Source organism: Chondrus crispus, genomic scaffold, assembly GCF_000350225.1.
Source record: "Chondrus crispus Stackhouse genomic scaffold, scaffold_46, whole genome shotgun sequence".
Classification (NCBI taxonomy): domain Eukaryota; phylum Rhodophyta; class Florideophyceae; order Gigartinales; family Gigartinaceae; genus Chondrus; species Chondrus crispus.
The window spans coordinates 41,602-56,478 of record NW_005179382.1 but is presented as its reverse complement, the minus strand read 5'-3'; the positions used below and the strand labels follow the sequence as shown (position 1 = coordinate 56,478).

The 14,877-nt window shown below is 50.0% G+C and overlaps 1 protein-coding gene across 1 annotated transcript; it reads right to left on the bottom strand.

Annotated features, from left to right (window-relative positions):
* Nucleotides 1–13,841: 13,841 nt before the first annotated feature.
* CHC_T00006557001 (hypothetical protein) lies at nucleotides 13,842–14,649 on the bottom strand. Its single transcript, XM_005719258.1, has 4 exons — nucleotides 14,488–14,649; nucleotides 14,342–14,386; nucleotides 14,130–14,188; nucleotides 13,842–14,028 (listed from the first exon to the last, which is right to left on the bottom strand). Exons 1-4 carry the CDS (start codon nucleotides 14,647–14,649, stop codon nucleotides 13,842–13,844), a joined length of 453 nt encoding a protein of 150 aa, XP_005719315.1.
* Nucleotides 14,650–14,877: the final 228 nt, after the last annotated feature.

Genomic DNA, 14,877 nt, shown 5'->3' with positions numbered 1-14,877 from the left:
CGGGGCCTGACTCGTGCCAGGCCCACTCGACGCCTCCGACCGCGTCCCTCGGACCTCCGCGGCGAACAGCACCCTCGACGGGCGGGTCGGACTGTGGCGTGATCACGGGGGCAGCGAGGGCGACGACACCCAGCTCCGCAGACAATGTGGATTCGCGTGAGCGGCGTCCCTGTTGGAACGGAGGCAGGGACGTCGCCGCGCGTACAGTAGGCGAAGCATGATTCGGAGGACGCCCGCCTCTCGGCGCGACTTCGGCAATTGGGTACGTATTCGTGGTGGCCGGGGCGGAAGAACGGGGGTCGGTGCCACCGTCCGGCAGAGGACGGTGATTGACAGGCACCGACGTCAGCGGATCCGACATGACGGAGAAATCAACGGACGTCGCGACGAAGGCAGCGCGGAGAGGCGGTGAGACCGCCACGCGGAACGGAAACTCCAAGCGGAGGAAGCCGTCTGATCGCGGGGCCCAAGGGGAGAGGCGCAAGGCAGATAGGGAGAGACGATCGGTTAGCGAGCGCACGACCGCGCGTCGCGATGAATAGGATAAGGACCACTGGACGCGGTCGTGAGGGCTAAGAGGAAGGCGCGTGATATCTACAAGTTCGGGCATTTCCACTCCCCTCAAGCACATGTGGACGTGGACGTCCACGCTTGAAGGGCGGGTGGTGTAGTATAACTACCAAAAGGATTCGATTAGAAATTGGATCCGGCTCTGTAAGGTACGGACTTTACAGAGGGCCTGTACCACACGTGTAGGGGCGCACGCGCCCCCACGCCTACCATACGTGTACGACGCGTATACAGTCAGCCCTGTCCGCTGACAGTGCCGACTACTGTAGTACCGCATAGTACAGTACGTACTGTACTAAGTTACGATAGACTAATTGCATATTAAATAACGGAGCGGACCGGCGGCGAAGGGGGGACAAGCACGGACTTGTCCACGACCCACCGCCTAGGTCTGACTTCCAGCTTATCCTAAGGAAGCTTCCGTTAGCTACCTTAAGGCGAGACCGAGCGCGGGTAGAGGACGCGCGAGCACGCGAGCGAGCCTAGATCCACCTCCGCCCGTCAGCGCTGGAACGTAACCCAGCGCTGCTCCGGGGCGTCGAGGCGTAGATCGGCCCGCGCGTGTGCGCGTCCTCCCCCCGATCCCGCTCTACCACGCTACCCGGGCCCGTGCTCCGGTTTCGTTAGCTGGTCCGACTTCCCCCGTCTTCTCGTACGTACGGGTCTTCCAGGACTAAGCATACACCCCTATCCGTTTAGGGGTGTTTATGCTACACCATCAAGCTTGTCCCGTATGCATTTAAAGAAAAATCCTCCATCACCGGTTGTTCCGGTCATGCTCAAGTCCTCTTTTGTATGATTGCTGATGGTACGGCGGCAGTAATCACCACTATCGGCAAGACCGTACAAAGGTTTTACCAACTTCAGCAACTTGTCCTAGTTCAGGTCAAATTCTCGAATCGGTTTGATGTATACATCCCTCATAAGTTTTTCTGCGCTTTGAAGGTATGCTTGAGTCATATCTGTTGAAAATAGTCGGAATCCGGATATTGCTGCCAATCGGATCAAAATTCGTGTGGAGTGTTGCCTTGGTGTGGCAGTATCATGTACAAGAGACGTTTTTAGCTTATCCCTGTATCCTTGAACTACAAAACGGGCTTTCCATCCTTCGTCTTTAGTGCCTTCATCTTTTATTGCTAGTACAAATCTACCACCGAGAATATTTGCGTTATTAGGCACTTCTGACTTGCAGACAAGCTTCCAAGTTCCTTTTTCAATCAAACCTTTCAGCTCCTTCTTCTTTGCCGCTCTGAATCTTTCATCGGTCGATCTAGGGTCACCAGGTTTGATCACTTCAGTGAGTTCTACATCAAAATTAGAGGGCTTTGGTCTGTTTACTGATTTAAACGGCTTCAACATTGTAGTAAGGAACTCGTCCCGTGAGAGCATGTCTGTTGGTTCAGAGTTTTCTCGAACATAAGGCTTAACGTGTTGCATGTTCATGGTCTTATGCCATTGCCCGTTGTTGCTCTTAAAATCAACTATTTGTCCCTTATACCTGTGATGGTGGCAGGTCCAATCCATTCTGTACTTCTTTCTTGATACACAAGTACTTCTTGACCTAATTCAAATACGAAATCGGTTGCGGTTGGGATTCTTCTGGTAAGAGCAGCAAGAATGCGCCTCTCTGCCACTACAGCATTCATTTCAATTTGTGCCTTTGAAAGTGCAAGCATCCTTTCTTTCTGAGCGGGTATATCTGAGCTAATGATTGGGAATGTAGGTATTATCCCGAATATAACTAGTGGGGAACCAGTCCGTTATCTCCGTTGGTATCGTTCATGGCTTTGATTGACAGTTTCAATGCAATGTTGCGGTCAATTTGAGGCAAGTCGAATATTATCCTTCGATAAATTCTTCGGAGGGGTGCGTGTAGTCTTTCTCCAATGCCTAATGAGTTGTGAGCTTCAACTCCTGAAATTCGAAGTTCTATCCCAACGCTTTCGGCCATTTCCTTCCACCTAGGCGAGGTGAAAACGGATCCCGCATCAGTTGTGATGCGGTTAGGGAATCCTGTATAGAGAGTGCATCAAGCTTCAAGGAAAGCAAGCCATATTCCGTTGATTGATTGTCCGTAATTGTGACCCTGAGAGTCTAAGAATATGGCCGAGCTGAAACGAGTTGCTGTGTCGACAATATGCAGAATTTCTTTTCCTTCAATGAACATCAGATCCATTGATATTTCTTCACCGACTTTAACTTCTTGCAGTGTGGGTAACGTAGTCATAAATCTAGTTGGTTGCGATCCAAGCCTTTGGCAGGTATTGCATGATTTAGAAATCTCTTTCAAGACTTTTGTAGTGGCCTCGGTGGTCTCGTGCGGCCGAGCTTTTCTGATGAGACTCAGAAGTTTCGTGTCCGCTGGGTGTCGAAAACCTCTATCAAGTTTGACCAGTTCACTTCTTGAGAACAGTACTGCATCTTCCTGTTTCCATTCCAGGTAGACATGTCCAAAGTTCCTGACGACTGGAACAGAAATGCTTCCCGGAGAACTGATTAGTACATTTCTTGTCGTATTCAGGTATAGTTGAAGTTTATCGAGCAAATCCAATCCCAAAAGAAGAGGTACGTTCGCTCTAACTACGTCAACCTCAATTGGCACAAATCCGTTCTTGAGAAACGGTAATCGAATTGAGATTGATCCGATTGACTTCTGCACATCAACACCGAATCTGTACTGGTTGAAGTTCGCTTTTAGTTTGAACTTACATCCAACAAATCTGCAGTATGCTTTGGCTTGCAGTAGTCCAATAACAGTGCGTTGTGCTCCAGTGTCGATGCAAGCTCCCTGCCAGTCTTTCCTGCGTTCATCCAAATTGATTCTCATCTGTGAAAGACCTCGGCGAGAGTTTAACACAGAATTGGTCATTGCATCGCTGGAGGATTTTCTGAGACGCCGGTTTCTTCATATGTCATGGGCTGTCCTTGACCTACGCGAGATTTTGTACCAGGACCGTTTTTTCTTCAGGACAGTCTCGTAGCATGATTTATTTTCTTTCGACTTCAAATTACGATGGTAAGGTAGACTGCCTCTCCTCAAAAATTCTCTGGATCAAGGACTGATGCAATGCCCCGATTCTCAGAACCATTAACGTGGAATAACTGTCCTCCTTTATCGGGATGTTCATGCGTCTCATCCTCAGATGAGGTAGAGTCCTCCTGCTTGAACTTGTCCCTTGTAAGGGTAGCAGAAAGGTCTTCTTCGTCTGTAGAGAACAACGAATCTTCCACTTGTTGACAGAGTTCGAAGAGGATTTGATCGCTTCTCTCCGGATATCTCCTGACTTGCGATGAGATATTTCGCATCACATTGCGAGGTTTGGGGCAGTCCCTGATGAAATGATTGGGATCCTGACAATTGTTGCATAGCCTGGGGTTGCCATATCGGTCTAACCCATTTTGACCGGCTTTTGTGCTGTCTTGAGGGGGCCTGAATGGGGCAGATGAGCGTGATCCTGGTTTCTTCGGTCGTCCGTAATATTTCTGACCTTCGTAGTAAAGATCAGGAGTATATTTGGATGAAGATTTTGTCTCTTTATGTAGGGAAGATTGACCGATGTTCAGATCTTCCTTTCTGCCTTCTTGCTCTTCCTGGTCTTGAAGCCAGGCGGCGTCGAGTGCCGTATACAGATGTTGGAAGTCCCAAGGATTAGATGTGGACTGCGAGTTCGCAAGGGCTGACTTGGCCCACGGGGCACCAACGACAGCCTTGTAAAGGTATTCCACCTTGTCTTCCTCGGAACGGTGAGTTCGTGGTCCTTGAGGAGAAAACCTGTGATGATCTCACGTAACTCTTCCAAAGCTTCTGCGGTGTTCAGCTTCTGTTGTACTCGTCTTGCGTAACTTGGCATGCCTGAACAAAATTTCCACACCTGTCCCTCACCTTCTCTCGATAGAATCGCTTAGCTTCTCCATCGAATATGTTGTGGAAAAAGGCAAGTTTGTTGGTTTGGTCAAGGTTGTAGTCCTGGGCGGCATCAATGTAGTTATTGTTGTGTTCCGTGAGGTCCTCACCCAGTTTTCCGGTGAATTTATCCTGATTCTTGAATCGCAATGCCATTTTGTGAGCGGCTCTTGCTTCGGAGTCACGTCTCACAGGGGGATAACCTTGTACTGGTGGGCCGGCTTGACGTTCAATTTTTCCTTGTTAGTAGGCATACATGCTCGGCTACTTTTCTTGTGTTGAACAAGCCCTTCGTAAGCAAAATCGATGTCGTCCGAGTTTGAGTATAACATTTTTACTAATACCCATGAGATGCAGTCAGTTGCGGGATTTCTGATATACTCTACACCTTCTGCACATAAGAAGTCACGGATGATTCTGAAAACGAACGTGGTGCCCTTCAGTAATTCGAAGGAGTATAGAGTTTCAACAGGGAGGTCTTCACGTAATCTTTCTACTAGTTCTGTGTCCAAAATATTATCAGATGTTGCGCGAGTAATGTGTAGCGTAATAACTGATATAATATCATTGTGAACTGGAAATGGTGGTGTATACGTTTTAAGTTCCTTAGTGATGGTCTCTATAGCTGCCTCATCAATTCCGTTATCCATAGTGATTGGTGAGTTAAAGTCTCCAGGAAGAAATTTAGTAAGTTACTTTAGCCTTAGAAAAAATAAGCTTTCTGCAACCTTACAATTATACTGAAATTTTGACTGTTTTATGGCTCACACTAATTCCAGTTGAATACGCGTACAAGTGCGCAACGCTCACAGCTAGTACAGTAGTAAACACGTGTGCAATTTTCACACCTAGTGCAGTGTGTGACACGTATCTGTTTTTTGTGCGTGAAGAACACGTGCTAAAAATGTTCAATTTCCACACGTGTTAGAGTTCACACGTGTGGGAAGTGTGCGTGGAGTGTGCAGTGTACCACGTGGGGGGGGAGCAATTGCAGTAGGATGCCACAAATTGTAGTTCAACTTTTCAAAAAACAGCAAAAAAGGTTTTCGGAAAAGTTTTGTAAACTTCTGTTTCAATTTTCGAGGAGGGTTTTGAAAAATGAACCGAAATGTTTTTTTGTTACTAAAAAATCTAATTACTGCGCGTTACTTTACGCTCGCGTAAATATAAGACTCGGCGGCGGTGGTGGGCGCCGATGAGGTGGGACGCCAAGTCGTGCGCGGAGGGAAAAACCCTCTCGCACGTAGCGCAGTAGTGGTCGTCGCTCTCGCGTTTATAGCGAGCTTCGCGTGCAAGGTGCCTCTTGCCACCCTGGTGCTGACGTAGCTGATGCGTACCAGTAACGGTGACCTGGCACACGCGACACGTGAGCGAGGGTGCAGGGGGCTTCTCTTTTTTGATGCGCATCGTAGCCACGCGGTACAGCAATCGATTGACGCCCTCAGGTAGGGTAGATAATGATACCTTCACTACTGCAGAACGAGACTTAATTTGATTAAAAATACGGGCAGCGTTGTCCAAGTGTAATTTTTGTCCCGCTCCTAGTGCGTCAATTTCCGCTTCCTCTCCAAAAACCTTGTCCTCCGGCCTTGGTTGGTCTGCCGGGGTAGCTTCTTCTTCGACGAGGTCCAGTACGGAGACGGAGTTCTCCTCGTCGCTTTCCCAATTTACTTCAGGCGTGCGGGGTAGAGACCCTGCGCCGAGGGTGGGATCTTCTGGGTCTTCTGCGAGGGCGGTCGGTATAAGAATGTCGTCATCATAAGCCCGATTATCTACCTATAAGTTTCTCGTCATAGTTCTGGTTCGATTACGTTCGAACATTTTATCGCACCACCGCTCAAGCCCTGTGGGATAACTCCTCTCCGCCCTGGGTTGGGTGAGAGGCGGAGGCTTTAGCGAGGGAGCACGCGGCGCGGACGCGACGCGCTAATTGAACCGATCGGACGAGCTCGCGAAAAGGGAGTGGCTCACTGGCCGGTTACGCGCAGTCGCCCCGTGGTGCGTGAACGGGAGCGACCGGTAACGGGTTAGAAGCCAGCGCGCGCGACAGACAACCGAAAACGGACGTACGTAGGCGCAAAAGGGACGGGGGCGAGCTTGCCCCAGTTTACTGGTGGGGACGGGTGTCAGGTCTTAACCCCTCGGAGGGACGCCTCGGACACCTGTCCCAGTATACAGTAGTACAGTACCTGCCGCCTAGTGCGTGCCGGGTACTGTACACAATTAAAAAGCTAGCGCCATAATTACTACTACCGCACGGACGCTGCTACTACACGTGTGCATTACTGTACACGCGTGTTGCTTACAGACTACCGCACGGACGACACGTGTGCTAACGCGCACACGTAACACGCGTAGACTACCGCACGGACGACACGTGTGCTACTGGACTTGTGCGCCACGCCACGGCCGGTTGGTCAACGCGCGCGCTCCCTACACGTGAGCACACCCGCCCACGTGTGCACCGTGCACGGCCGCACGGTTAATAACCTCCCCGCGCGAGCGACGGTCGTTATACTACAGACCCCTCTCCTTAGCTTTCGCTACGTCCCCGAAGCGACCACTTCTCTGACCACACGGCTCCTTTGCGATCTCTCTCTTTTCCTCCGCGCGCGATGCGAAGACCGAAGCGCGTGCGTGCGGGCGAGCTTTTCTCCCGCCTCGACCCCAGTAAGGTATATGGACATCTGAAAGATGTTTGTTGGATGCATGGCCCTGGAAATGCTCAATAGATGCCTCAAAGAGACACTGTTTAAAGATAACTTTTGGATGTTGTTTGGATGCCCTTTAGATCTATTTTAGATCTTAGTTGGATCTTTTCAGGTACATTTTGGATGTTCATTGGCTCAGAACAGATGCATTCTGGATACATCATGGACGCTTGTGTACGCGGAGTCTGCCCCAATGGTGTTATGACAAGTGGTGCATTTGCGATGGTGCATTGAAACATACCCAAATTTGACAAGTGTCATTAGGAGAACGCCCGTTGCACAAGATAGATAGATTGATCCGATTGGCTCTTGTTAGCTCATCTTTCATTGGCACTATTGGTTTACAAATGTGTTTACATTCTCATGTTTCCTGTCACTGTTGTACTTTCTCGATTCCCTGAGATTTCCTTGTGGGCGCGCGCACTTCTTCTTCGGCGGGGACGAAGAAACTGGGGCGGCCGGGCGGGCTAGGTTACAAGCGCCGGTTCATAGAGGCAGCGCCCATGCCTTCCTTCCTGAAGGTTGGCGCGCATCCGATTTTGGCTGCGAACACGTCGCGCGACGCCCCCTCCAAGAACGTTCTTCGCGCGAAAGCACATCGCGCCTTCTCCGTCCCACATGCGTGCGAATGGGAGCGCAGCAGTACCGACGTCTCCCCTGCCACGCTCCGCACGGCCGTGCGTGACCTGCTCACGGCCCAAGCCAACGCACGACTCGCAACCGCGCAAGCCCTGCGCATGCCGCCGTGCGCCACAGTGCCGTGCTGGACTCTCTTCCCGGCTCAAACAAAATCGCCACTCGTCATCACTCAAGCGCGGCACATCCCGCCGCGCTTCCCTTCGGCAGCAGCACGGACCTTCCACGCCCCATGCGTAACGCGGACGCGGCCTCCCTGCGCTCAGTAATTTTTCGTACCATATATTATTCCTGTTCAATAGTTGTCTGCGAGGTCAATGTATAAGAAAAGCCATTGAAATGACACGATAGTTAGTGAATGTTTCTTGCAATGCAACCATGTTCAAATCAGAGAAATGAGTAACGCACAAGTAGTTATACGAAAACCCCAAAAGGAAAGTACATCAGACATGACAAGAGCAGCAGTGCATAGAGATGTATTCTGTGTCAAATAGAGCAATATTTGTCAGGAGCTCTAGCGTCCCGAAATATCTGATTGATTACGTACCAGAAAACGTCTCAGTTATGCCAGCGATTAGAAGGGAGGCACATATTTGCAAGTATCTGCAGTGCCAGAGTGAGCGGACCGGAGCGACTGCCGTTCCGGTAAAGTGAGTATTGTACCATGTAAAACTGTGGAAATCAACAGATGCGACCGGAAAAGACAAACGGACCAATACCACAGGTGTCAGTAAGAGAGTTATGGGTTGAGAAGATCACTACAAGGAGTTTAGAGCAACGTCCAATCTTATCACCTGAGTCAACGAAATTCACGCGCGATACCACAACCACAACTGAAACTGGAAATGACCCCTTTTCTACTTAACGATTCTCCTGATTCCCATCAAATCTTGCTTTGGTATGTCTCGAAAGTAGTAGCTTGATTTGCGATCACCAAAGTACGTGCGGTCACCAATATCCATAAAACCAAACAGCCTGTCGATGCAAGCGCATGTTTCCAAAGTTCGCAGTTTCCCGCGTCTCGAGTGCCCATTCTTATATAGCAGTTCCATCTTCTCACCCCTTATGATATCATATTCCCAATCGACGCGCACGAGGAAAAAAGTTTCAGTTATGTTTGACTCATCTACGAATACTGCAACTTCCCAAATCTCGTCAACGTATCCGAAAAAGGCCTGTACCGGGCTTTCACAATGTGCGCTCGAATCAGTGCTTTCATTCTCCGATTGAAACAACCCAACGACGCAAAATTTTTGTCTTGCGGTTCCGTCTCTCTCCCGGCGACGAAACTCCGTAGCTGTTTCAATCGTGAACTCGCCGTCTTCCCGTAAAAGTTTCACTTTACTGTGAAGCCTTAGTCCACCTAGCCTGCAGTGCGCATAAAACTCCTCCATGTTTGCCCGGAAGAACGCCAAGGCCTGGTCGCGACGACCAGCACTTTTTGTCTCCACACCCGCATGACTGGCTCGCGTCTCGAAGAAAGAGGAGACTGGTCCGTTCGGAGTTCGACCCTGATGGATTCCACCAGACAGCAACTTCAGGCACAGAAGGGTATGGCTTTTGTGGAACAAGTTCGTCTCTGGATGCTTACGTGACATTGCTCTTCCCCCCATCTCCCCAACAAAGCGCTCCATGAAGAACTGCGAGACATTTCGCAATGGAGCGCATTCTCTCAAAATTTCCTAGAGGTGTAGTATGGCATGAGTGGTGGGGGTGAAACAAAATGAATGCCGCTTGCTTTCATGGAACACAGTTGTGAAGAGTGCATGCAGTTTCTGTACAATTTTGCGAAGCTGAATCGAATCCGTTCTCCGCGGCGACGCATCTTGAACGATTGTCAGCATCTTGGAAGTTAGATGCCACAATGTCTGCTGTCTTCTGTCCAACGCCGCTGAATGCCACACAATGGAGGCGAAGTAAAGTCCAAAGTTTTTGAAATCTTCAGCTCGAAAATGGTTAAGATTTCCCAAGCTTGTTGGTGGACGGCCCCAAAATTGCGGAATTCCTCTGTGGTTGCGAGACAGTGCAACATTAACGAGAGCAATCTCACTTGTGGTCAAGATGTAGGACGTGTGCAAATCTTGATGGCGCTTATGGGAGCCAATAACCAGGAACACCAAGTGCCGAACCCAACCCAACAAACAGAGATGCATAGGATCATACGGTAAGGAAAAAACGAAATCCAACGAAAGGCGCGCGATCAGGGGTCTTTTCTTGATCCCCGTAGCTCGCGGAACCGTGTCTTTCTGTCGCCAGACGGACGCCGTTTCAGAAGAGGTTCTCCGTTCTGGGCATTCTAATTCTATCCAACACTGATCTTTCCATATGCCATTCCCTCCAACAGCTTCTTTCCTGCACCTCTCCGATCCGACAGGGACAGCGTACAGAGAGCCGCATACAAAGACGGCTTTTTTGTGGCAATTCCGGCAGAAAAGTTTTGCTCTGTGTCCCATAAAACCGAAAAGCTTGCTTGCGGCGGGGAAGTCCGCAGTGATAAAAAGGACGAATGCGAAGAGCTTCCGGGTTCTGCCGTCCCAACACTTCACATCCATTCCTTTTTCCAAGTTCACGAGGTCGTCCACAATTGAGACTAAAAAGCTCTCGAAAAACTCAGGATTATGTGAACCAGGAATAAAACTGGTGACGAGAGCATTTGCAGCCTGGCCGCGATGTGAGAAGTCCAGATTCAGAAGCTTGAAGATGATAGGCCAACAGGTTCTTTTTCCTTTACTTGTACCATAAAGTTCGAAACCATCTGTGGACATGACCATGGAAACATAGAGTTCACCGTCTGGATCCCACGTGCCTAAGCGCTTACGAAACATTCGGCGAAACATGGCGCCGTCGTAGTAGTCAGAAAAAATGTCGACCGGTTCTAAACTCATTGCTAAATGGGCTTCATGACATCCTTTCTGAAACTGAAGGAAAGAATATTCCTCGCGGCAGAGAGCTTTTAGTTGGTCAGAGACGTTGCTCGTCCAGAATCGTGCCGATCCGATCCTCTGTCTGCAATCGGCATTTGGACATGTATTTCTACGAGACTGAGACCCAGTCGCAGCGAAATGTCCGCGTGGACACATTGGGACGTGGTGCTTAGGCACATCCGCTCTTCTATTGATATGTCTCATAAGCACGTCATATGAGAACCGTGACCTTACAATTGACGTCTGCAAAGCACTTCGTATACATCGGGTAGAAGCTTGGCCCAATTCCAGAACATGAAGAAGTTCCAAAATTCCCTTGGATTCAGACTCCTTTAAATTCCAATTTGTATCAGCTAAACGTTCGGTTCGGGTGCTTTCTGAGTCATGGGATGACGTCTCCATCTCAGACAGCGGCAGTTCATCGTACCTGTCAATTTGTCTTTCGGGCACTTCACTGATCATCCACTCAGACGAGTCTTCGACACTTGGCGAATGCTCTTCCACGCATACCTCTTCAGTCCATTCGTCAATCTCTCCTGTGCTGCTCTCATTCACGGAAAAGTGTGGTGCAAAACTCGACTGTGAGGAAGATTCGTCTATTGAAGCTTTCTCATGTTTCCACTCTTTCAATCTCCTTTTTCGGGAACGTACATACAATTCGCCGCGCGTCCGAATGATGCCAAGCACTTGTTCCCGTCTACGTTTGAGATACCTTCTCGGCGAGTGGCCGGTAAAATCGTTTTCATTCATAATAGAGACAAGGCTTACGTGTTAGGGGGAAGGAGGGTGGCGAAATGACAGCTACTGTGGACTTGGGAAGACGCATTGGCTATAATTTGGGGTAGAGAATTCTGAATAATGAGAACCAAACGAAACAAATTTTGATCCCTCATCAAAGCGGGAAATGCCATTGAGGGCGCTTTTCTTTCGTTTCGAGTGAAACGAAACACTTCATAAATGCTTTCTCCACAGCAGCTTATCCAGATTTCTTGCCTTCATTCCTGTCATCATTCATGTGAAGTAAATTCATAACTTCGATTCTGCTGTTTTTTCTTAGTAGAATGGAGGGACCCAAAGAGGAAGACGGATGTCTCATGGAACCGTCCAGGAGAGAAGCGCGTCGCGTGGGGAAAAATGGAACAATCGGGTCGCAGCGACCCATACGTGAGGTGTTCAACAACGCATACCTCTCTTACATGGAGAAAAGCGGTGACGATTTCCAGCTTTTATCAGATTCGACGATCCGTGGTGCTTTCAAACGGGTTCGTCTTGTGTTGTATGGGAGCGGAAAGTTTGGCATGGAGTTACCCAAGGGGAAGTTTTCTTACAAGGATCTAAAGTATGAGCACGCCGGGACTTTGGCGACGCTCCGAAACAATCTCGAGAAGCGCATTCCAGACCTGAAGCTTGCCCATAATCAGTGGGCCGCCGATGCAATAATCTAAGAGGTTCTGCGTCGTGACAAAATCTACGGGAAGAAGAAATAAAAAATGCCATCAGATTCGTGTGGCGGTGAGAGGGAGCAAGGAAACATGAGTCCGCAGCAGTGCGACGACGACCACCGTCACATCTTAAGGACTGAACCAGTGCCAGGTGACTCTCATGGTGACCGAGTTCAACGGAGTACAGAATTCGAGCAAGGAACTGATAGTGATGACATTCATCATGAAGATGCTTCAAGAAGTCGGGTCCATGATGGTGAATGTGTTAAGGCACGTCGAGGAACATCCCGTGATAGACATTTCGACGAAGATTCACATCTTAAAGTACATCACCCTACCGCGAACACAAAGGGTAAAAACGCAAGACGTGTCCACAACCGACTTCCGGGGTTGATCCTTGGGTGTCGTGAAAACGGTGATCTTGGTCAAGGGTTTTTTGAGGATGGAGGCGATAATCTCCAGGACGTCCAGCCGTCGGTCCGAGAGCGTAATAAACGCAAACGAAATAACAAAGGAAATGCACCTCTGGCGACGACATCATTCAAACGCCCTCGTCGTCATACCAAGAAGTAGAATGGTACATTACGCAGTCCTTCAATGGACCACGTTCTTGCCGGACACCTCAAACCTAATGCTCCCATCTCCAATAAACGACACGTCCATAACACGACTTTCTGTGTTCCCAGCCTTGAGGACATTTCTCGAGCGAACAAGGCATCCACAAAGCGTCTTCTCAAGTCGCACTTTTTGTCAGACCTGATCCATTTGTCTAGAATATAGTAGAATAAGTTGTTCGTAGTCCTCGGTCCGTTGCGAACCGGCAATTGCATTAGCATTGCGTAAACTTCATGGGTTTTTGTGTGGTCTTTCATTTTGATAATAGATCAATTCCAAGGACAGGAGGAAGGATCTGACTTCGCAAATGCGGAGGAGGAGGGTGCTGAGCTCTGGGGTTCGACGAAGCACGCTGCCTGGGCCGCTCAGTTGTACTATGAGGGTAAGGAGCTGATTACCACGGATGTGTAGCGGTCCACATTTCCAAATGGCCGATTGCATCATGGCCACAACAGAGCAGTTGGACGACTTCTTCCTCTCTAGTCCAATCGTGGGACACGTGGGTCATGGCAGCTTTCATACCGTCATTGCCTTTAATCCCCTCAACCCGAAGGAGAATCATGAAGCGCCTCGGTGAAACAATCTCATGGTCAATCGAGCGATTACCACGGACGAGCCAAGGACTGAAGAGCACGGTGCCGGGATTAGAAAGAAGCAGTGTCTCGTCCCAGAACTCAGCGAAAACGCGGTGGCGATGGTGAAGACCGTCAGGCGTGCACTGGATCTAGATACTATTTTGAACCCGGGCAAAATCATCGACACGGAATACTGGGGGTATGTACCACGAATTTGTTCCCTCTCACAAGTCCTCGTGACTTGTGAAAGGGAACCTTTCGTGGTTGTGTAGGGCCATGTGCCCCCCTTTTTTCTCTCTCTGACAGGTGACGTTGTGCGCGATTTGAAGTAATGTGTTCTTTTGAATTTCGGTAAAGTGTGTAGGCACCACTGATACTTCCTTGGGAGTGCCGGGAGGAGAGCCGCTCGTTCCTTAAATAGTTGCGTTATTATGCCCTCGGGTTCCATATCATCAAGCGATGTGCTACCTCTCAAAAAAGGAGGGTCGTGCAAAAATACAGCTATCTCCATAGCTCAAAAACCTGTAGCCACGGTCGAGGGCTTCTTGATAGACGTTAAAGAGGTCCTGCGGCGTGCCGCCAAGAAAAGCAGAGACGAGCATTAGCAGCGTTGATCGTGGCTGATGAAAGTTGGTAATGATGGCGTCAACCCTGCGCACAACGGAACCGGTAACGTGAAATGGACTCATGTTAGTGACAGTCCTCACCCAAAGCTCCCTTGCCGAGCTGCCGTGCGCACCTCGCAAACGTACATTTTAAACGGGTATTTCGGAACGATAAGAAGTTGGGTCGTTCCGAATATGGGCATATCCTTTTCGCGATGCCACTGTAACACGGCCTGCATAGCGTGGTGCGGTGTCGGGAGCGCGTCCTTGCCAAGCTCATCCATCCTCTCATATGGCTCCCACTGCCCGACATGGATGGTCGCCCTTGCGCCCGCGCCCTCTTCCACGAGCAAACGCACGCCAAACCAGTACATAGACTCGAGCGCGCGCACAGACGTAGTCCCCTTACGCAAAAACACGAACGTATCGACAGAAACAAAAATAAGTCAGCACACAGGCCCAACACGCCTCTCAAAAAACACAAATTACATTAATCCCCTCCTACCATTGCGACAATGGGGCTGCGGCTCTCCACGTGCCTACCCACTCTCTCCACGCAGGCCCTGCGCGAACTCATCAGCTCTGCATGCATACCATGGCCTCCGACAGTCTCCGCCGTAACCGGAGCAAAAGTGCCCGCGCCAACAAGCAGCACGACGTCCTCCATCTGTACGCCTCGCTCCCGCAGCTGCTCGGGTGCAGGGCGGCGGCGGGGGCGGCGACAACGACGGGGGTTTTCGTTGGGGTGGGGGCGCGGGCCGGGCGCGGGACGGGGGCTTTGGGCGGTTCCGCGGGGGCGGGGGTAGGGCGCGAAGGCGGCGGAGCGGGCGCAAGGTGGGGCTCGGGGACGTCATCGAAGGCGAGGTCTCCAAAGTCGTCGTTGTCGTCGTCGTCG